Source organism: Papilio machaon, chromosome 28 (genome assembly GCF_912999745.1).
Source record: "Papilio machaon chromosome 28, ilPapMach1.1, whole genome shotgun sequence".
In the NCBI taxonomy this organism is placed as follows: Eukaryota; Metazoa; Arthropoda; class Insecta; order Lepidoptera; family Papilionidae; genus Papilio; species Papilio machaon.
Window position 1 is genome coordinate 4300620 of NC_060013.1, and position 23852 is coordinate 4324471.

The 23852-nt window shown below is 34.3% G+C and overlaps 1 protein-coding gene across 1 annotated transcript in view; it reads right to left on the reverse strand.

Annotated features, from left to right (window-relative positions):
• LOC106717240 (RNA-binding protein Musashi homolog Rbp6) overlaps nt 1–22142 on the reverse strand; it is a 73652-nt gene extending 51510 nt beyond the window's left edge. Inside the window, exon 1 of the mRNA XM_045685080.1 lies at nt 21891–22142. Within this exon, the coding sequence (XP_045541036.1) occupies nt 21891–21958 (68 nt within the window). The 5' untranslated portion in view covers nt 21959–22142. The remainder of the gene's footprint in view (nt 1–21890) is intronic.
• Between the last annotated feature and the right edge of the window lie 1710 nt (nt 22143–23852).

A 23852-nucleotide genomic window follows, 5' to 3' on the forward strand; every position in this document is an offset into this window, starting at 1 on the left:
TTTCAAATACCAAAGATTTTAAAATAAAACTATAATTTCGTCAGACGGTAAGCAGATGTAAATTGACATATGTACACTTATGCCTTTGTCTTTTTTAAAAATAAAAAATCATCTAAACAAACCCGTTTAAAAAAATAAACTCAAGGTACGTTTTCCTCTCATTACAACAAACAAATGAAGCGAAGAGGTTTTGTTTAAACCGACAGAGTGTATTCAACCTCTTTATTCAAATGAGGGTCATTGCCTAACGATTAATATTTTTAGTATGTTTCATACTGAATACAAAAAGGATTAAAAAACCTTAAAATATTATGAAAAATATTGCTTTATATCGTAATTTCGAAACCAATTTCTGTTGTTTAAAAGCTTGAATGAATACTTTATCATTTAATGTTCATATCATAATATTTTTTAATGTAACTGTGGACGCTAAAAACATAAAATCGTAGTTCGACTCGGGGGCAGAAATGCGTGCGTTCACCGCGCGCTGTCAGACTGTTGTTTTTTTTTCCGTGGCATTGTACGAAGCGTGTTGCCATACCTACTCTAGTGTCAGCTCGCGAGTTTTTTCTCGTTTGTTTTTCTACAATGTGACGTAGGAATGCGTCACATTCGGCATGCATCTTGCGGTCAGTACGTTTAACGATGGATTGTTTTTTTTTTTAACTGTAAGATGCACTGGAATAGAAAACGTTCAACATTCTATAACAACTAACTATATACATTTCAAATTTTTATCCACAAAATGTTATCGGAGTTTATTTTGTATAAAACAAAACTTACAATAAAGGAACATTTTTTATTATTATCGTGCAATATTACATTTATTCGTAACTTTGTTTGATGCATTGTATGCATAGTTTTCAATTTAAAACTTAATACTTTCTTTAGCTTAAATCATAAGTGTAATAATTCTAATCGGAGAACAATATCTTAAAGTTGCCATTCACAAGTAAATACATACGAGTATTTCGTTATAACCTAACTTTTCGTCATTAGTTCGTTATTTAAAATTAATTCTATTGTTATCAATGAAGTACCGGAGAATCCGTGACTTGATCAAATAATTGCGACAGACTGAGCGACGTATAATTTATTTTTTGCTATAATTTAAATGGTTAATCCTTGTTCCATTATCACCCAGAAGACGTGCGTGTCGCTTGTCAATGACATTTTAACTATAACAATGGAAACAGATCAATTAGACAAAAATTATAAATATGTTAATTAATCTATTGCGATAACACTAATAAGCAAATGACCAGGATGTATATAATTATTATTGTTTCAATCAAATTAATCTAACCTTACGTGAGACTCTGTCTACTTTGTGTTTTTGTCAGAAACTCGTTAAAAAATCGTCAAACTAAAGACAGGCTAAAGACGTCGTTGCTATCGCGGTCAAGTTATACAAAATTACAACAAGACAATAAAGCTACAGCCCGACAAGGTTCTTGTGATTCTTTTTTGACATTGGCAGATGGCGATTATGAGATATCAAACAAGGATATCTGGCCCTGGCCGCAGTGAGAGAGGCGCTACTGTCGCCGTTACTTCTGTTAGAAAATCTGTAAAACCTAAATGGGCCTAGAACACGGTATAAAACAAAGTGACATGACAGCAAAAGTAGGAAAAGGATCTTGTGACAATTTTTTGCTATTGAGGGTGCTAGTGAACTATATTAATTTAGTTATAATTATGACCACCGGGTCAGATAACTTTGTCAAGCTAACCACGATGTATCCGTAGTTGACGGGTCAGTTAGAACAAAGAATATGTTCCAGCGAGTAGTCAGCAAACACTAGAGTTTGCTGACCACTTCCGCGTCATTGTGCGTACGCTACGTGCGTGAGTATCGGTTCCCACTTTCACACTGCGTTCCCCTCGATATTATCTATTTTATAATAAAAAAAAAACTATAATCTGTTTGTAAAAAAAAAGATTTCAAACGTTAACTTGTAAATAATTTTAATATAAGCCAACGGAAATCCGAAATTAAATTATCAAAAGCTTTTAAATCTCCATAAACAATAACTGTATCCGCCATTTTGTTGTATTTGGCGGGTGTTCAGTTGCAGCTGAGGAAGTTTTCCCGCCATTTAATACAAGGCCCTTGTGCTGCGTTCCCATTACAGATACATTAAACACAAATATATTTTTCATGATGAAAAGATATTTTTCTTTACCAAAGTTTATTTTTATAAAAATCAAAACTAAATATTTAGAGCAGATGGAAGAATATTTAAATATATGAACAAATTTTTATTAATACGACTAAAACAATTTAAGTGACAAAAATATATTTCGAGGTAAACTTTTTTTATTAGAGCAGGGGTAAACAAGTCGCAGATCGCCTTAAATGTTTGATCCGACGCCCATAAACTTCCGCAATGCCAGAGGAACCGCAGATGCGTTGCCGGCCTTCGAGGATACACTCTTTACTTGATTAAGTCGGCGCCATACAAAAACAGCCAGGAATCATCTCGTTAAATTTAACGCCTTAAAGATACGAAGGTAATTTCATAAAATAAAAAAAGATTGGTCAAGCAAGTACATGGTAGCACAGCACTTTAAGATATCATATCCAAATCTTTTTTTCAACACGAAGCCAATTTATCCAATTCTTCGTATTAATACTAAAGCAAACACGATCCAATATTTCGACCTAAAAATATCCAAGTGTGTCAATCGTGACTTACGAGTGTAGCAACACTAGAAGCCGTAGTAACGTCGTCCTTGTCGCACTTGTGGGGTCTCCACGTGCGGTATGCGACAGAAAGAGACGGAAACCGGTCACAGATTATATCCTAGTAAACTTAATAGTATGATTTATATAACTAGCAGTCATATATAAACTTCAATATTTTAATTCTATTGTGGCATTAATGTAAAAATTATAAAGCCCTTAATGTTCAGTTGTAAGTACCTAGTTATCTATAGGTACATATCCTTATACAACCTGCATAGTGAACAAATGTTAAGAAATACAACCATCACTAACTAGAGTGACGCATCAGTCATGTGGTCCTTGGCCTCCGGGAGTAAAAGTGTACATCGTTCTCGATCCCGTACCATCTCTACTCAGACCTGGACTTGGAGCCTCCTAAGGTATTGGATGCTAACAGGGCGTCGTACACTCGGCGACCAAATTACAATTAACATTCCGGACATCATCTATTTCTCTAAGTGGCAGAATCAGAAGTGTGTGTGTAATTTCATGTCTCCTACTTCACTCGGCCACCGGAACCTGTACATTATTTAGGATATACAAAGTTCCAATAAATAGTAACCAATCACTAATTAACTACCAAGTTAACTTCCCTTAAGTAAATAACATACATTTATAAAAACTTCATTTCTAAACGAAAATAATTTTTCTCGTAAAATCCACCGCAAGATGGCGTCCTCGGTCCCAATTTAAATGGCTGCGTTTCCCGCGCTGAATGTTTAATCTGCGACCGTGACCCGACAGGCCGGTAACTCAGCGGCCCGGGGGCGTCAAAATCCGGGACTTTTTCGTAACAAACCCCTATTTGCTCTTAAATGCGTACCATTCAATTTTTACTCGAAACGAATTATGAAATAAAATACTGGTATTCCGATATAACAAATGTGATCGGAATTAAATATATTTAGGTTCAGAAAAGTTCGTAGGATAAATGAAGAAAAATAACAGTTGCAAGACTCCGCCGATCTTCTTGATTACTAGTACATATAGTGAGATGGGATACATCAGTAGGTACTTTATTTCATTTTTTATTAAGATTTAACGACCTTATTATTTTTACACAGGTTCGATTGTCAAGCTCGAAAAGAAAACTTTCCGTAATTGAAAACGTCAATCTCCAAAAGTTAATCTGAGGCTGGTCAAGATTTAATGTTGAAATAAGTGTGCATTGGCCCATTATTTATATCACTCAAAACCAAATTCAACTATCGAATATTCTATCAAAAAACATTTCAACTCTATTACGTTTACACGATTTAACTAAACAAATAAGGAGAGTATATATTTTTTTATTTACTTCAATTTTCGTTCGCGCGCAAACAAAAAGATGTTAAATAATAAACAAAGCGTCGAACGGAACGCTGTCACTAGGGTGACCATCAGAGTATTGTTTACTTTTCTATTTTAATACTTTGATTTAGGTGAAATGTAGATTTGCAGTTGATATTATCACCATACGTTATACAATCAAAGTTATAAAGCCTGTTACATTTTTTGGTAAATGGATAAATATAGTATGATTTTATCTTTCATTATTTAAACCGTTTAAAATCCGTTCAGTAATTTATAATTTCACATTTATTTAATGTTTTCAAATTTTAATTACTAACTTCGTGTCGTCGCGACGCTATATATAAGAAATCAATATATTGGCATAACGTACTCCAAAATAACGCTATTATTTAGGACTTTCCGAAATCTACACAAAATGATGGTCACCATGCATGTTTAATAAACAAGCCATCTGACTTGTACATCCATCGCAGGCCTCTCTAATACTGTGCGCGGCCGATGTTCCTCGGAAAATTTATTAAAAAAACAACATAACTTACATTTAATACTGTAATATTAGCTGTCTAATACAAAACACTTAATACCGAAATTGTAGGATTACAATTTAGAACTCTGAAATTTGAAAAATGCGGTTAAAAGTGAAAAATTAAATTAAAAATCAGGCAATCGACTAGAACTAGTAGCTGTTTGGAAACGTATCCTTTGACAAGACGATCGAGATTAAAGTATTGGTGAAAAATTAAATTGATCTAAACGTGAGTGGTTTAGACATTTATATAGAAATATTAACATGGTATTTTTATTGTTAATAATCTTACTAAGCATTAAAAAACTTTACATAAAAATTACTCCATTTTGGAATGTATTTCAAAACGATGTGATTGTTAATTAAAAGGACTGTATTGCCATCTATCGACGAGAAGAAAAATTACATCTAGAAAAATCGTAAAAAAAAAATCGGTGATATTATTTTTATTTGTAACAATCTTCTATTTTACACTAATAAAATCGAACTGAGTTTTAGAATAATAAACATAATAAGAAATGAAACTCCTTTCTATCTCCAAGTTACCGAACAAGTTGGCGCCAAAAAGGAAAAAATCAATTGTAAATAGTTGACAGCGCCGGTTGATTGAACTGATAGGCGAATAGTGATGTGCCTGAGATATGTTACGTTTATCGATTTTATATCTATCTATTTATATATTATTTAATAAATTACACAATTGAGAACTACGAGTACGTTAATTTAAGTAAATTATAACGAAAAATTGCCAAATGCTATACTTCGCCGTAATTATAATTTTACGAAAAAAGATAAAAATCGTAGTGTTACAGTTCTATTGCACCCCAATGATAAATAATATTTCAAAACTTATTCAAACCGCAATTTTGCGGTCAAAGAAAAAATAGATTTTACTTTTTTTGCTTTTCTCTAAGTTTAAATTCTAATTAAGTATAAGTTCTAAAGCGTAATAGTCATTTCAAGAATCCATTCATAGACAAAAATACTTTAAGTTCTTATATAGTACGATCGCAAGTACAATAAGACCGCAAGACCGTAAGCCCAAGAGACCTCGCGAACATCCCTATAGCGTGGAAAGTGCGGCGAGTATTGCTGCCGTCGCCTCACTTTCTACTGCCCACTGACAACTGGCAACACTGACTAACCGCCACTTCATAACACAATACAATACTAGTTCGTTACAACGAATAATTTGAATGGTTATAATTTATTACTATGGCACTTTGAAAGCTCACACTAAGGTAAATCCTAAGGTTTACCGGTAAATATAGAAATCTAGGTTAGGTTAATTTTACCGTTTTAATTTAACTATTATCGATTTACGGGTAATACTTAGGAATTTGTAATGTTCCCAATCTTTCACTAACTATAATTTTAAGTTATTTTACCGTAAAGTACTAATGCAATTTCAGTGCTTTAATAAAGATATCTATTATTGGTAGTTGATATTAGCAAGTTCCTGTTAAAATATAGACTTTGGCTGTCACTAAATTGTTATAAATTCGTGGCCAAAGTAAATAAAAGCTCGCGCCATCTGTCCAACTGATATTGTGCACATTTTACTCTAGATTTGAGAAACGAGCGAAGGTTTGGCAAATATCTGGGTCATGAACAAAGCTGCTAAAATATATATCAATAAACACCATTTAATACTGGAAAGTAGAAAATAGCAGTAAACTCGATTCAGTATTTTATATTTACATTTTTTATTTAATTCAAATGCAAAATTAATTGATCGAAATATCGCAAAAAATAGCAATAAAACAAATGAATAATTCTGTTACTCTTTTTCATACAAAGCAATTATTTCAGCCTTAGATTTAGAAACAAAGGAAATCACAATGCTATGGGACCCGCTGACAATATACTCTTTGCTAGTCAAAAAAAATTATATAACCTATCATATATATAGTTACATTACAAATAATTAATATTCATAACATATTATAATATTTATAACAACAAGCTTTCGTGATCCGATTTCATAATCCGCAATAAAAAAAGCAACCAGATCTCGCGAGGCGAAGTTCAAGGTTGCAACCGGCGGGGACCGGTCGTAGCGAGATAGTTACCCCACCGCACTACACCGCACCGCCGTCCCGCCAACATCGACAGCTGATGCTAGTGGTCTTCAATTGTTATAGTGTACCCATTATTTGAGTGTACCCAATTCTACTGCAAGACTGACATCTGTATGAAAGTTGCTACCTCTGCACTATTGCTCAAAGAAATATAGTAGTACTTCTAAATTATATCTAATTCATTTATTAAGACAAAGGAATATTTTGATGAATGGCAGGAAATTACATTTTTCCGCATTTCAATTGTATGTAGATAGATAGATAGATAGATAAGCCTTTATTCACTGACCAGTTTTTTTTTTTTTGAACTTAAATTATTATCTTATATAAAACTAAAACAAAACAATTATAAGTACATAACAAAATTTTCAGCATCCAGTTTCCTTGTCAGGTTGTCCTTCGACATAGGCCTCCCCTAGATTCTTCCAAACTTCCTTGTCCCGGGCTAATCTTCTCCACCCCTTCGGTAGATCATCTTCCCATCTCTTTACTTGACGTCCTCTTTGTCTTTTCCCATTTCTGGGGTACCATTCCATTACTTCTCTGGTCCATTTATCTTTATTTGTCCTCATTATGTGTCCTGTCCAATTCCATTTCAGTTTTTTGATTTTTTTAGAGACGTCGCTTACTTTTGTTTTCTTCCTGATTTTTGAAATAGTCCATCGATCTCGTAGTTTTATGTTTAGCATGCTTCTCTCCATGTGACGTTGGCAATGTATCAGTTTTTGATTGTTTTTGTACGTAGCAGGCCAAGTTTGGCACCCGTAAGTAAGGCAAGGTAGAATACATGTATTGTATAGTTTTGTTTTGATCGACATAGGGATAATTTCGTTTTTTACTATCTCTTTTAAGGACCAGTAGCGTTTCCAAGCATTGCTTATTCTTCTGTCAACCTCTTTTGAATACTGATCTTTTGTAGATATTATTTGACCCAGATATACATATTCGTCGACGTATTCTATGACTTCCTGATTTAGTTCTATGTTTTCCTTTGTTCCATTTGTCATTAGTTTGGTTTTTGTTGGGTTCATCGCTAAGCCTGCTTTCTTACTTTCTTGGTCTAGTTGCTGTAACATAGTTTTGAGCGTTTCCGGTGTCTTAGCAAATAACACGATATCATCCGCAAATCTGAGGTGGTTTAGGTTCGTTCCATTTATATTTATTCCGAATTTCTCCCAATCCATATTTCGGAATATATTTTCGAGCACTGCTGTAAAGATTTTAGGAGACAGTGGATCTCCTTGTTTGACTCCTTTTTCGATGTTAAACTCATCTCCCGCTTTTTCGAGCTGAATTTTTGCTGAAGAGCTTTTGTATATTTTCTTTATAAGTTTTATATATTTAGCCTCTATACCTTGAATTTTTAACGTTTCCCAGATATAATTATGACGCAGGGAGTCAAAGGCCTTGCTATAATCTACAAACGCCAAGTAGTAATTCTGAGAATACTCATTGCACTTTTCTATAATTTGTTTCACTACTTGAATGTGATCGATGGTCGAATAATCCGAGCGAAAACCTGCCTGTTCCCTTGGTTGGTTAGCTTCTAATTTTTTACTTATTCTTCCTAATAAGACTTTTGAGAAGACTTTATATATGTTTGACATAAGCGATATAGGTCTGTAGTTGTTAATATCTCTTTTGTCACCTTTTTTATACAGGAGGGTTATGGTAGACTTTGTCCACTGAGTTGGGATTTGTTCACTAGAGAGTATTTCGTTGAATAAGTTGGTTAAGGGTTTGGTAATTGAAGTTATTGTTTCTTTCAGTAATTCATTCGAAATTTTGTCGTCTCCTGGTGCTTTGCCACTTTTTTGAGTTTGAATTGCTCTGATAACTTCTGCTTCTAGTATTCGTGGTATTTCTTCTTCACTAACATCCTCCTTTTCTTCCGTAATAGGCGTTTTATTCGTTTCTGTGTATAATTGTTTATAGAACTCTGTCGCTGTTTTTGCTATTGATGTCCTTCTTACGGTTAGCCTACTTTTTCCCTTCTTAGTTTGAGTTTGTATGTTAGGTATCCATAGTGTATACTCCTTTAGTTGCTTAAGACCTTTTTTAGTGCCTCCCGTTTTTTCAATTTGTTCTTTTAGTATGTTTAGTCTGTCTTCTTTTCTATGCCTTCTTATTGATGTTTGGATTTTTTTACTAATACTTGCTATGTCATTACGGTTTCCTTTTCGATTGTCCAACATTTTGTTTCTCTCTTCCATTAATTTTATTGCTTCGTTGCCTAATTTGTCTTTTTTATCCTTTTTCGTCCGTAGTTTATTTACAGCTTTCAGAGAGTTTTCAAGGAAGTCATATTTACTTTGTAACGTTTGGTGTACTTGTAAGTTCTTTAAGGAGTTTTCTAATTCGTTCAGAATATTTTGTGGTATAGGCTGTGATTTGACAGTTTTGTTAGGTATAATATGTTTTCTTGAACTCTTCGTGTCGATGATCATAGCACCTCTTACCATCCTGTGATCCGTATTGAAATTTAGTTTATTTATAACGTTAACATCGCAAAACATTCCTTTCTCTATTGCCAAGATGAAGTCAATTTCGTTTTTGTCTCTGCCATTTGGGGATATCCATGTCCACTTCCTTGACTTTCCTTTTTTGAAAAAGCTATTCATAATTTTTAAGTTGTGTGCAAAGGAAAAGTCTACTAACCGTTGTCCATTGTCGTTTCGTTGACCACTACTGTGTACACCCAATATGAACTCGTCTTCATTTGATTTGCCGCCTATCTTTGCATTGAAGTCACCAACGACAACTATATTTTTGCTCTTTCTTTGCACTATTTCAATCAACTTGTTGTAGAATTTGTCCTTTTCTATTTTCGTGTCTAGTTCGCTTGGTGCGTAGGCTTGAATAATTGTTAAAGGTGTTTTTGAATCACTTAGTCTTATATTGAGAACTGCAATTCTGTCGGATATACCTTCGAAACTAACTATTTTGTCTTTTAGGTATTTTTTTACAAGGAAACCTACTCCGTACATTCCTTGCTTTTCGCCTTTATGATAGAATATAAAGTCGTCGTATTCTCTTATTTCTTCTCCGGATCTTCTAACCTCGGAAAGTCCAATTATGTCCCATTTTATGTCTTTTATAGCGTGTTCTAACTCTACTAATCTATATTCTTCCATTAGTGTTCGTACATTTAAAGTTGCAAGGTATACAATTTTTTTTCGTTTTATGCGTCTTTTTAGGGAAGTATTTGAGTATACATTTTTAGGGGGTAGTGGTCTGTCAACCCCACGGTGACCAGCCGGGTTGGGGTTGTTCCGCTTCTGGTTGCTGATTTGTAGTTGCTATTTACTTTGGTTAGATCTTGTTAATGATAATGAGCTAGATCTTGGTCTCATCATGTCAAACGCATTCTTTCTATTTTCTTTTATAGACGAGTTATTGCTTACTAGTTTCTTCGCGTAATTTTGATTTTCGGGTGATGACGACTGATCTCTCTTCCTTTTCTCATTGTTTACATTACCTTCCTTAACTATAATCTTATCGTATTTTATATAAGCAAAATTTCCTTTTGCACGCTCCTCTTTAACCTTTATTTGTAATTCTCTTCGCTTTTCTAATATTTCTTACGGAAAATCTTCGGTGATGTATATCTGTTTTGAGTTTCTTTTTTTCTTTAATATTTCACTTCTTTTCCAGATGTTCGTAAAAGTCATAAGAACTGGTCGTATTTTATTTTCCTTGACGGCACCAATGCGATGAACCTTTGATATATCATTTGATTCCAAATTAATATCTAAATCTGATTTAATCGTATTTTGCACTACTTCCAATAATTCCAAAGTAGATTTCTCTTCCTCTTGTATCCCGAAAATAAGAATATTTTTTTTTTCTTCTCCTTCTCTAATTGCTCAATTTTTCTTTCTAATATTTCGATTTTTTCCTTCATCACTTTGTTTTCTTCAATCAAAGGTTCTAGTCGTTTATCCATTTTTTCAAATATTATATTTGTTTGTTTCTCCATTTCAATTTTCATTTGGTCGAAAAGTAATTTAAATTGTCCCTCCATTTTGGTAATTTTATACTGACTGGCAACCCTGCGTCGATCGACGGCTACTATGAATTTGACGTTGGCGTATAACTTTGACGTAAGGCTATGATGTTTTGACGTTGACGTGGTGACAGTTACGTATCGACATTGACGTTTTGTTGTTGACGTTGTCGTATTGAAGCTGAGGGCCAACGTCACCGTCTAATGTAACTCGTGTGACCTTTGATGACCAATTGTATGTAGAGAAATATAAATTATTTTAAGGTGACATAAAAGTTAATAAAGATGTCCATCTTGATCAGTCCAGATGAAAAACTTTATCTAAACTTAACGAAAAAGACAAGATAGTACGAAATTGTGGTACAAATAAATGAGAAAAACGAATAACATAACAAAAATTGTTTTTTGAGGAGACAGATTATAAATCACTTTTAAAATAAAATATATATATCGTCTTCGTATTCATTTCTCTCACTTGACTTCAATTCGAAAATAAAGCCGTACAAAGTATCAATTCCTTCATAATATTAATATAGAAATAGATTGCTATTTCTAGGGACGTATTGATGAAATAAACGTCTTATTGATTCGTCTGAGACAGGCTCGACGAGATATCTTCCAAAGTCACCTTGTTGACATACAAGGGTCACATTAATGGTTATAATATTCACAAAAGTTGCGAATATTTGATATAATAATTACACTTATTTAATATTTATATTGTAATAGGTTGATAGTGATAGAAATATCATCAATTATGGATATTTTAGTTTTGTATAGACTAAATTATAACCAAAATTACTTTAGTAATTAGAGAAAAAATAGAAAATTGATACGTACTTTATCTCTTTGAACAAATAATTTTGGAGTGCCTGTATGCAATATAAAAACTAACATATTTCAGGAATACCAATAGTTGCTTATAACGAAAATACTTTATTTTTTTATTTTTGTATGTCTGTCCCCAAGTCTTCGTTTGTTTCGGGTAATCTCCGAAACGGCTGGACCGATTTTGACGGGACTTTTACTGTAAGGTATGTGTGCGGGAGTAACTTAGACTGTTTTTTTTAAATCCCGGACTGACGAAAATAAGCAAAAGATATAAAAAATAAACAAACATAATATTTAGTACTTTCTAGTCTATTTGAATGGTCTCTAGCAATTTTATTACCACTGGACGCAAGCGATCTGTCTTCCTACATCTTCTATTACACGATTGGTTATTAAGATATTAACAATATCTTAATAATCATAGATTTCCATGTCAGAAGTACTCATATTGTCCTCTCTTACATTATCTTTGAATTAACAAAATGTTTTATACAGGTGCCTACGCTGTAGTAGGTTATAGTTTACATTTAGCTGCCACAAAGCTTGTTAAGTACTTCTTATCTAAGACGGATGTTGTTATCTGGTTACGTGCCTTGACAGCAACTAATCGAAACAACATTGCACCCAACCATACAAGACTAATCTTTTAGTCAAAAGTTGTACTTCTTAAGACTGATCTAAATCTCTTCCTCTAAAAATCTTAGAAAACAATGTCTCTCCTCGTCATCTCTAGTTGTCGTCTATGTTTTCCAAATCCTAAAACTGATTAAATCACTGTTTAGACAATCATGTAGATAATGTTTACTATGTTGACGGAACATCACCGGCAAGAATACTACTGATATGAAAAAAAAATCAAACTGATATACTCAAGCGGTGGCTAGTCTCCACTAATATTATAAAGAGGCTAATTTCTATTGTTTGTTTTTGTTTGTTTGCATTGAATAAGTTCCGAAACTACAGAACCAATTAAAAAAATTCTATCACCGTTACGAAGCTACACAATCTTCAGGTGACATAAGCTATATTTATTAGTTTTTTTTTTTAATTTCAAGTGGACTTAGTCTCCGGCGATCGAAAAACATTAATCGTATATCTATATATATAAAAGAAAGTTGTGTTAGTTACACTATTTATAACTCAAGAACGGCTGAATCGATTTGACTGAAAATTGGTGGGCAGGTAGCTTAGAACCAGGAAACGGACATAGGATAATTTTTATCCCGTTTTCTATTTTTTATTCCGCGCAGACGGAGTCGCGGGTAAAAGCTAGTTAGTAATATTTACTTTCATCTCTTCATACACTTCAGAGCAGCTTCACAATGACTTGGCAAAGAATATAATTATAATTATATTATTATTACGTAATGTTTTAAAAACAATACAGAGCGTTATTCAAAACATGTGATTGTTGTAATTCATTGTGTGGCGGTGATATATCGATGTCTTATGACAGATATGCACCTTGTATCGTCTTACTACGCCCGCCGTGACAGTTTGCGTGACAAATGTGACAAGTAACCATAACACAAATTTGAGAGGTTCGATAATAACAAATGGTCAAAGTGATCGAAGGGAACATCACTATTCCAGTGAACGAACGATCAAGATGACAGGAAAATAAATAGGTATTCCAGATTTATTTCACATACCATAATAAATACACAAAATTGTTTATGACTCTTTTAATCTGTTTTAAAAATTATATTTAGGAAACGGAACTATTATTAATTTAAGAGTATTTTACCATTACAAATTTCATAACCTACGAACTAAATACTTTATGAAAATGACGTTTACAGTAAAATAACAAGATGGCTCTTCCTTTGGTGATTTGGCTTTATTTTTTGTGCCTATCCTTCACTGTTCTAGGCCTGTAATCACAGATTTAGGACTGCTCCCATGAACCCTACTGTCTTAAAAAAATTTTCAAATATTTACAATCCCAGTCCTCAGAGAAGTCAAGTCAAAGCACAATGATAATGGGTGTGAAGACAAAGACATTCGACCTCGAAACCCGAGTAAGCAAAGCGCGGGTGGGTGAGGGACGGGTGGGTAACCGGAGCCGCGCGGGCGTGTTGCCGCTCCTCACCGACAGATGTCCTGCGCACGAGCAACACCCCTACTATTAAAACCACACGTCCCTTAACCACTTTCAACTGTTTTACTTACTGTATAGACGAATTCAATTCAAATGAAAAATTATAATTATATTAAACATACTAAAATACTTTTATAATGCTGCAATCATAGACTTATAAGTAATAGACGTGTTTATATTATCCATCTATGTCCATATACAACAAATTACTTTTTCATTCAGTGAAAAGTGTATACATAATATCTCATTTGTAGTGAATTCGAGTCAAGGTTTCGATTGTCAAAAGAGTGTCGTGAGTGAGTGAGTGTCAAGTCAGTGTAATTTCATGTTACCACTGTGTAATTGTTTTCTATGTTGCTCTCAAACATTATAAAAAACATGGCGATATTGTTTTACAAGTATTTTATAAATTAGACAAGACACGTGGAGATGTTAATGTTTTTCTTTTTTAATATAAGGTAAACAAGTAAAGTGACAGCACATAACTTCAAATTAATTGTGCATCAGTCATTATTTAACGAACAGATGAATGTTACAAGCAAAACATCAATTAAAATTCTCATAATTTAAAATTACAAGTTTGTTATTTATATTTATGGTGAAGAACAATTAAGTCGTATTTACATTTAATATAGCAAACAGTGGAGTTAAGAAACTCATTAATAAACAATAAAATTAGCATTTTGTCATTTAAAATTAAATTTGGAATTCAATACCGGAGTTTTTATTTGTCTACACACGTGCTTTTTAATTATATACAGCCAGAGACAATAACAACGTTTTATAAAACTGTATAATTCGACTAAATATTTATAATTGCGTTGCAATTACTCGAGCAAGCTAACCACGCGAGCAATTTTTACACTACGTAATACTTGGTTAACGTATACATCTTTTTATAATCTATGTCATTATAGTAAAGTGAAACTTTAAAGTACAGCGATTAGACAATTGAAAAGGAATCGAAAGTTAATTAAAGGATGCGTTTGCACATTTTGTTACAAGAGGGAGATGAAAGATATCCGAATATGCTGGGAAAGAAAGCGACAGTGAACTACGTTACTACAGCCGCGAGTGTGAATCCACCGCCACTGTATTAATACACAATCTGCTAGCACAAGCTTTTAAATTGTGCGATTAAGTATCGTATAAAAGCCAGTTAATGTAAAATGAATTTTAGATAATTATTTCGTGCTCCATTCGAGTTGCAGTGGTAAGGCACTCCCTACACAACCATAGACAATGGCCTCTTTGTTCCAGGACGACAGTTACAAACAATGCAAAGACATTTTCTTCTTACAGTTTTGTTCAAATTAAGGCTAAAAGTAGCCAACTAATAGCTTTTTAGGTATAAAGTTTACTTGTTGATATTATATTGTTATTGAATAGCCTAAAATTCGTTTATTCCTAATTTAATGAACATTTCTTTTTACCTTTATGCCTAAAGGCCGGAAGTTTTTAGCCGACTTCAAAAAGAAGGAGGTTTTATTCGTATAATGTTAAAAGATTAAAAGCAAAAAGGACATTATTTTCGGATCCATATATTATAGATATATATCATATCAGACATAATTATTGAAAAAAAAAGTAATATTGTAAAGTTTTATTGTAAATTTGAAATGCAAATATGAAATTTTAAATAAAATAGACTGTTTATTGATTTATATGGGTAAATTTAAAAATGGCTGATAACCTCAAAATTAATGATAATTTTGTCCAATTCTCATTGTCATCCTCATTGAAACTCTTTAACTATATTATCGCTGTAATCTAGAGATTTTAAGGAACACATCGATATATAATACTTTACTGTTCATCACTGTACAAAAAAAAAAGATCAAATGTTTTGTCCAGGGAAACCTCATTCAAGGATGTTACAGAAATTATGAGACGGATCGCATACTGAGTGCTGGGTTTGCGGCTCGAAGTCTACTAAGAAATCTTTAATATTCTAAACTTATCGTTGTGTTTTGTCTAAAAACAATTGTAAATTACTTAAATTTTTTCCTTAATATGTTATTAACTACATAATTTTTTCGTAATGGTTATTTTAGGAATAACAGATTGAATACTAATTTATTATTTTTTTATATTAACTTTTAAATAAAGGATAAAGTGTAAAGCTATGACTTTAATCGTTGTCAGCTCATCCATTTTCATTTAACTATTAATACCTTAGTTATTAAAAACAGCAACTTTAGTAGAAAGGAGGCTAATCTGGTTGTACAGGTATCAAACACGGGAGTTGAGAGCTTATGTGATTAATAGCTTTATATAAATATCGGTAAACAATGATAAAGCGGTACAAAGAGATGCGGTATTATATGCGTAAATAGAACAAAAGTATATACCTATATACATAATACATTCAAGAATTATGTATTAGGTCCTTACATATGAAATTGGCGTTTTTCGTACTGGCCACTTTAATCACGAATTTCTCCTCTTTGGTAAGGAATTCCAAATTCAAATTTGTACAGCTATAGACTCATGTATTTGTGGTTCGATGACCGTCATTCATTTGTTTTTTTTCTTCTGTTTTTTTCTGTTTGCGTCACTCATTTTACAAAATGGAAAACTTAAAATATCGCATTATTTACGAGTACGAGTTCCGCCGTGGCACTAGTGCTGCGGAAACGACTCGAAGGGTGAATGCTGTGTATGGCGGTCGTGTTGCAAAAGAAAACACAGTTCGTTTTTGGATCCAACGTTTTCGTTCTGGAAATTTCGATCTGCAGAACAAGCCCCGTGGACGGCCTGAGACTCAAGTTGATAATGAAGAGTTGAAGGCTATTGTGGAAGCGGATCCATCGCAAACCACGTCCGAGTTAGCTGCAGGCTGCGATGTTAGTGATAAAACTGTTTTAATTCACTTGAAGCAAATTGGGAAGATTAAAAAGCTTGAAAGGTGGGTACCTCACGAATTGACTGAAGCAAACCGGCAAACGCGCGTCGACTGTTGCGTTACATTACTAAACCGGCACAATAATGAAGGTATTTTAAACCGAATCATTACCTGTGATGAAAAATGGGTTCTTTACGATAATCGGAAGCGCTCAGCGCAATGGTTGGATCCTGGCCAGCCAGCCAAATCCTGCCCCAAGCGAAAATTAACCCCAAAAAAGTTACTTGTAAGCTTTTGGTGGACTAGTGCCGGTATTGTTCATTACAGTTTTCTCAAATCTGGCCAGACTATTACGGCTGATGTCTATTGTCAGCAATTGCAAACCATGATGGAAAAGCTAGCGGCTAAACAACCTAGGCTGGTCAATCGCTCCACGCCACTGCTGCTTCACGACAACGCTAGACCACACACTGCGCAACAGACGGCTACTAAATTAGAAGAGCTTCAATTGGAAAGTCTAAGACATCCTCCGTACTCCCCGGACCTTGCTCCAACAGATTACCATTTTTTTCGAAATTTGGATAACTTCTTGCAAGGGAAAAATTCAACTCCGATGGGGCAGTCCAAATCGCCTTCAAAGATTTTATTGATTCCCGTCCGACTGGTTTTTTTAGTAAAGGGATCAATGAACTAACTATGAGATGGCAAAAGTGCATAGAAAATAATGGTTCATACTTTGATTAATTAAATATATTATATTAAAAAATATTCGACTTTTTGTTCCTCCCATACAAAACGCCAATTTCATATGTAAAGACCTAATATATAAGAACTATGTTGAATGTCATGTCACTTTAAAACTTGTCACGGATGAATTCTGATGATTATATTTATTTACCACGGATTACGGCCAACATAAGATCTTCAGATGTTGAATTGCTTTTACTTATCCTTAGTATTAATATTTTTAATCAATATACTTCATTAACCGATCTAAACATTACAAATAATCGAGAATCATGATCTGTTATTTAGAAGATAATCGAATAATTAATTTTCCGATCAATCTCATTTTGATTAGGATTATTTTTTTATAAGAGAAGAGGGCAAACGTGCAACACCGAGGTGTTCATCGACGCCCATGGACATCTGCAATACCAGAGGAACCGCAGATACGTTGCCGGTCTTTGTTTATCCATTTCGGCCGTAAATGTACATCTATTGACGTGCCAGAGTAATACAGTGTTAATATAATTATTGTAGTGATGGTGGGAGTTGTTTAGCGTGGGATTTCACTAATGAATATCTGTACGACTCGCGCCAGCCAGCAGTCTCGGTTCGCGTGACCACCGCTTCTCGAGAACACACACGTGATGTACAAGTCACTCACATAGTCTCAATGCAAAGTCGAAATTAACTAAACAGAGGAACGTCAAATATCCAACATGGCGGCCATTACGATGTTTGACCTTTTTAGTTTTTTGTGACAATACAATTAAGTGGAAAGTGGAATTGTTAAACAAAGGTAACCAATGTTGCGCGGTTACGTGAAAAGTGTTTTACCAGAAATAGAAGAGAAAAGAATAAACGTTTATTTACACGCAAAAATATACAAAACATAAATAACCTCACAAACTCTCACACTACCTAAATAAGAATGTGGCAAAAAGTGGCCAGCTCAGTTGATACCGGGACGGCCTTGGCCATCCCTGTGCTGGTTTTCAGTAGTTTATTATTATTATTATTATTATTTTTAATTTGAGACAGACTCAAAGCCTTAGAGTATAGATTGGAAAAAAGGTATTTACTACTGTTTTTACCACAATTTTTAAGATTCATTCGACTTAAATTGCTCAGAAAAACCAATACAGTATGAATTATTGAAATGAAAACAACAGAGACGAAGTGTTTGACAAGTTGTGGGGTGACAGGTATAGTTACCGGCGGCCAGGTAACCGCTTCGCTCCCACAGGAATACAACCCTTAAATCCCCGGGTAGCATCCCTTACACAACAAATTAGTTTACCTGCTTCTTATCTATTGCGTGACAATTCCATTGATACTTCACTGAAGTTTTAATTGCATTTTTTGATTAATAACTTTTATTTAATGCTTACTTTTTGTCAATTAACAAATAAGCTGAAATTTAAAACGTTACATTAATCTGTAATTAATAGAATTTGATTCAGAAAACAATGAAATAAAATACCTTTTACTAAACAAAGTTGAAACTTATAATAATCTGGTCAAGAAGTCGTAAGCCATCTTTGTACTTTACAATTCTACCATATCGTAGGTGGTACAAGTTTTGTATTGTCCTGTTGGAATGAGAGGGTAACATCTCGTGAGACGCGACCGCGACCAAACCTGTAGGATAATAATAACACCGGTTAGAACCGGTCTTTCGCCAACGCCGGCGAGCGAGACGTACGGCCAACTCACAATATCGTTTACTTTGCTATTTTAATCTATGGTTAATGTTTGATAGTCTGCACTCTGTGGCCTTGATATTGATGTCAAAATTGACACTAATTGAAAATGCGTTCGAGTAATTTTTTAAACGACTTCCAACAGTAATAGAATAAATTTACATGGTGATGGCTTACCATTGTGGTTGTGGGGATAAAGATGTAATTCAGTTTTAGTTTTTAACGATTTTAATATAACAATTATTATTTGTTGATTCAAAAACGATTAATTCATAGAAAGCTTAATCGTCTATACTTAACATATGCGACCTACATTAGGACGCAATGAATACCTTTAACCAACGAGCATTTGTGTATAAAAATTACAAATTATTGTGAAATCTTTCCATCGTTTATCGCGTGTATTAGAATTTCTCGTATCACAGATTCTTAGTAACTTAACTTCGTATGTAATAATTATAAATATTGTAGAGGCTAGAGGCAGAAGAAGACAGAGAGAATTCCATCTTTGCGCTATTAGTTACATCTTTATAACTCTGACATATACGAGACCACTGTTCCAACTTCACTCGGATATTTAGATGGATAAATATGAACCATGGTTCACCCTGAAGGTTTCAATTTGAAATAAACAATTGAATGTTTAATTTTTTATTTTTAATATTATACATGCAGTCGTATATAGTAGATGAGCTAATATTGTAATTATTTTCAATGCCAATAATAAAACGTAACAATAATAACATTTAGTTCGCATTTCGCAGCTGTAGACATCAATCAGAGCGCGCACGCGACGTCGGACAAAACGCGAGCTGTTGGACCGACGACTCTAATCTACTCAACTATATGTATTGACCGTACAACGTATATGTCCCGGGTTGTATAAATGAAACTAAATTACACCCCTTTTCAATGTTCAAAAGTGTCACAAGATTGTTGTAGAACTGTAACTATGTTGTCATGATAAGTCTTGTGCATCATTTACGGACCAAATAAGTTAGTCTTCCAATATGAAAGTAGACGTCAAACAAGTCTAGCTATCAGACAATGCTTCACTTCCATATGTTACTCCGTATTTTACAAATCTTAGTTTTGTCAAATTAACATAGTAAGTAGGAAGTTGATACAACAAGCAAAATGTAACGTAAAATATAAACTATTCCTATTCAAGTAATTTTACCAAATAAAATCACCATCTGTATGTTAATATCCAATCATTACAATGCTGATAATTGTGCCATTCCAAAGATTCCAGCTATTGTTTTATATAGAAAAATGTGGGTAATTACATATTTATCACCTTTGTTTTTTCGTTAATTGCTAATCTACGTTATTCTCTCGAGCCAATGTCAAGCAAAGACCCGATGCATTAACAATATGATTAGGTTATAACTACCTGATAGGTCATTGCATTTTCGGTTTGTCATAAAGATTGAGTTTCGAATGACATTTACTTTTGTATTTAGTGCCAAGGACTTTCTTTTGAACAGATAATCTAGTGTTAACTGTTTGGTTGTTACTTGTACAATGTTTTAAAAAATTAGATAAATTTAAGGTGATACGAAAAATGTTTACAGAATTTTAAACATGTAATTGAAGAAGGCTTTGAGTAACTCCTTTTGTTCAAACGTACATAAACTATTGTTTAAATGCCAACAAAATTAACATATATCAAGAACAAAGGTTTTTTTTCAATTTTTGTATTTATATTGGCAACATTGAGCGTCCGCTTCCCATTTCCTCGACATCAATAATATGCTCGACTATCGGAATGTTTATTGCAAAATTTATTGCAACCAATTCTGTTATGAAGCGATTTAATTTTTCATCATATTTTTGTTTTCTTGTAAATGACCTCATGGCCGTAAAGTAAACTGTATTTTTAGGTTACATTTTGCCATTCTTAATATTACCTCTGAATTTGATGTTTTACGAACTAGTCGATCTACTCCGTCGCTTTGTAACGTATTTGCGATACATACATTTTCCTGGTTGTAATGCAGTTGTGTAAGCCAGGCGCGGAGATGCATGCAGTAAATAACATCGAGAAAGTAATTTATACGTCATGTAAAACACAACCAATTAAGATGATAATGAAAACGAAATGCCTTTTGCTTCGACAATAATCAGATTTGTAGATTTAGATTTCGATGTAACATCTTCTCCTCAGAGATGTTTCTTTCTAAAATAACTGCTAATTTCAAGTGGTTCGCTCGCATTTTGTAACAATTGATGTCAAATTAATAGGGAGCTAAACAAAGTTTCATTGATGTTTATAAAGTGCGTTGTTCAAATAGATATTTGGAGCAATGCGTGTTCGCGGCAGTTAAAAACTACTGACGAGTCTGTGCTCGCCGCGATCTCAGTGGGTTTGATGTTGTTTGGGTCGTTAATGTAACCAACAAATGGACGTAGTAAAAACCGTTCCGACACAATTGTAGCGCGGAAGTACGAAACAGCTTCCTACTGCGCACGGCTGCGTGCGGCGGCGGGTGCAGAGTGCTGTGCCGCCGCCCGCTGCACTCCATATGCACCCACAGTACCAGTTGAGTTCCACGCAGTACAAGCTTTGTTTACAGGCCGGCGTGGCCGAGCGGGCGACGCGGCTCGCTCACCGGCATCTACATTGATTGCTGGCGCTGTCGGGTTTACTTCCAGCAAAGGATACGTCTCTAAGCCGATTATAAAACCGGTACCGGCACGACAGGAACGACCGTCCGTTTTCTCGACTCGCAATCGATACTAGACACTGATTCGAAACATTTCAATCGTTGTGGTCGTTTTTGTTGAAACGAACGTTGCGTTCTAACCACGCTCGCCGCTGTCGCGAAGGTTTCCTGTGATCGGCCTAATAAAGACAAAAAAAATCAGAGCAGTCATCTCGTATTGACGTTTCGTGCGGCCGCTCGGGCGTCACTGACAGACGCGCAATGTCGCGCCCCGAGCGCTGAACCGATGTAAAATCACTTTATTGGCGTTTTTTGCGCCTTCGCATAGCACACGGTCACTGGACGCGGCAAAGAGCACGCCACAGGGGCGGTAGAGCTCACCTGAGCCTCACGGGCGGCGGGATGTTGAACGCCGGAAACAGTTTCGCGTTGGGACTCTCGAACAGCATCGCGATTGTTTTTTCACCGTGCACGCATTGTGTGCCCGTCCACTCGGTGTGGCGGTTAGCCGAACACTGCCGGCGAGCCGCGGGGCACCACGATGCCCCCCTCGCGCCTGACGTCACCACCTGACAGCGCGACAACCGTCTCCCTCGAGTACGGCGCTTCGGAAAGGGACACAATATGTCAAGACTGCAGTAGTGGCGTCGCGTATTGTATAGTTTAGCCCCTCTTATGTCGTAGCTTGTAGGGCTTCGCCTGTCGGTCGCAGCCGCTGCTCGTGCGTCCTGCGTGGCTCAAGCCTCACTCCCCTCTGCATTTTCGTCCAACATTACAAACGGTCATATAGCGATAAACGATCGACAATAATGTCTCAAAATCTCTGCACTTATTTGCTTACATTTGCAAGGCATACAAATCAATTCACTTTGAATGACGGCTCCTCGAGTTCATTGGAGGCAATCAAGCGGTCAAAGTTATTGCCCGCAGCGTCGCGCCGCGCCTGAATGTCAGACCCGTTCCGACTTGCACTTGCCTGCAACATACACTTCACTGTTATTGGTTAAGATTTACATGTTCACACATAAATCACCAAATTAATTATGGTCTATATTACGTTAATTAGTAGACCTTTCAATCAAATCGCTTATCTTTTAAACTGACTGTCTTCATTCTAATAACACTTGAAATGAGCATTTGAAAAAACAATGACTGATAACAATACCTCAAAATCACAATATTACTCACTTTTCTGAAACTTTTATGACAAAAACATTTAATAACAAAATAATTACGATTAAAAAACAATAAATCAACTATTTCGTTTTGAATCACTCCACTAATTCACTTTCACAACAAATACAAACACTAGTAAAACATCCATAAAACTATTCACACAAAATCACTAGAAGTTCACAAGCATATTAACATATAATTTAAATGCATTTACCCTTAATAAAACACAAAAGCGATTTTAAATTACTTTTATTTATGATTTTTAAAACACAATGGCCGCCATGATTTAATTGTCAAAAATAAACAATCACTTCTCCGCGATCCGCGAGTCGTTTTCGGTCATTCGACTATCACTTTTATTTTTAAACGAAAATCAATTGTATGTTTTTTTTTTTTGTAAATTCTTAATTAATTTAGTTAATTTCTTTTATTTATATTGCATAAATTGCTAATTTCAAAATAAGTTTTCGTTAATATATTTAAAAATAATAAGGGAATCTACAGACAGATTCTTGTAATCAGATTTAATCTGACTAATTAGTGTGCGTATTTATTTCATGTGTATCATATTTCAAAATAGATTTATTTAAATAACTGTACTACCTCAATTCTATATTTCCCTATTTCATACCCATTGTGTTTTATAAATATTAAGTTTGAAAAAAAAATGAATTTTAATTAATTGTGCATTAGAAATTGAAACAAGCTGAGTTAGACTTGACTTTGAGTTACGTTTAATAAACACGGACAATAAATCGACATGAATCTAAACTAAACGAAGAAAATTTTCGAACGGCTTCGGTTAGTAACATCTTAATACAGTCACACTTTAATAATTCACATCGAGTTTTGCAATATTATAATGGACGTAACAAAGAGATGAGTCGTCATTTTATAGAATAACAAATGAAATATATTCAGATTTTATTTGGCACTGATGAAATACTAAACTGATGCCATTTTTTTTCTTAATTCATCACCTGTATGAAGGTTTTAAAACCAAAATGTCACTCGCATTTTGAGAGTTTTAAGAAAAGATAAGAATTTTGTTACTGTTTTAGCATTTTAAATTCAGAGTAGCAAAAGTTAAGTATTTTTGTAGTTTGTTTAATAAAAAAACGCTGTATATTATAAATTCTCGTATTACATACAAAAAGCTATTTCCGT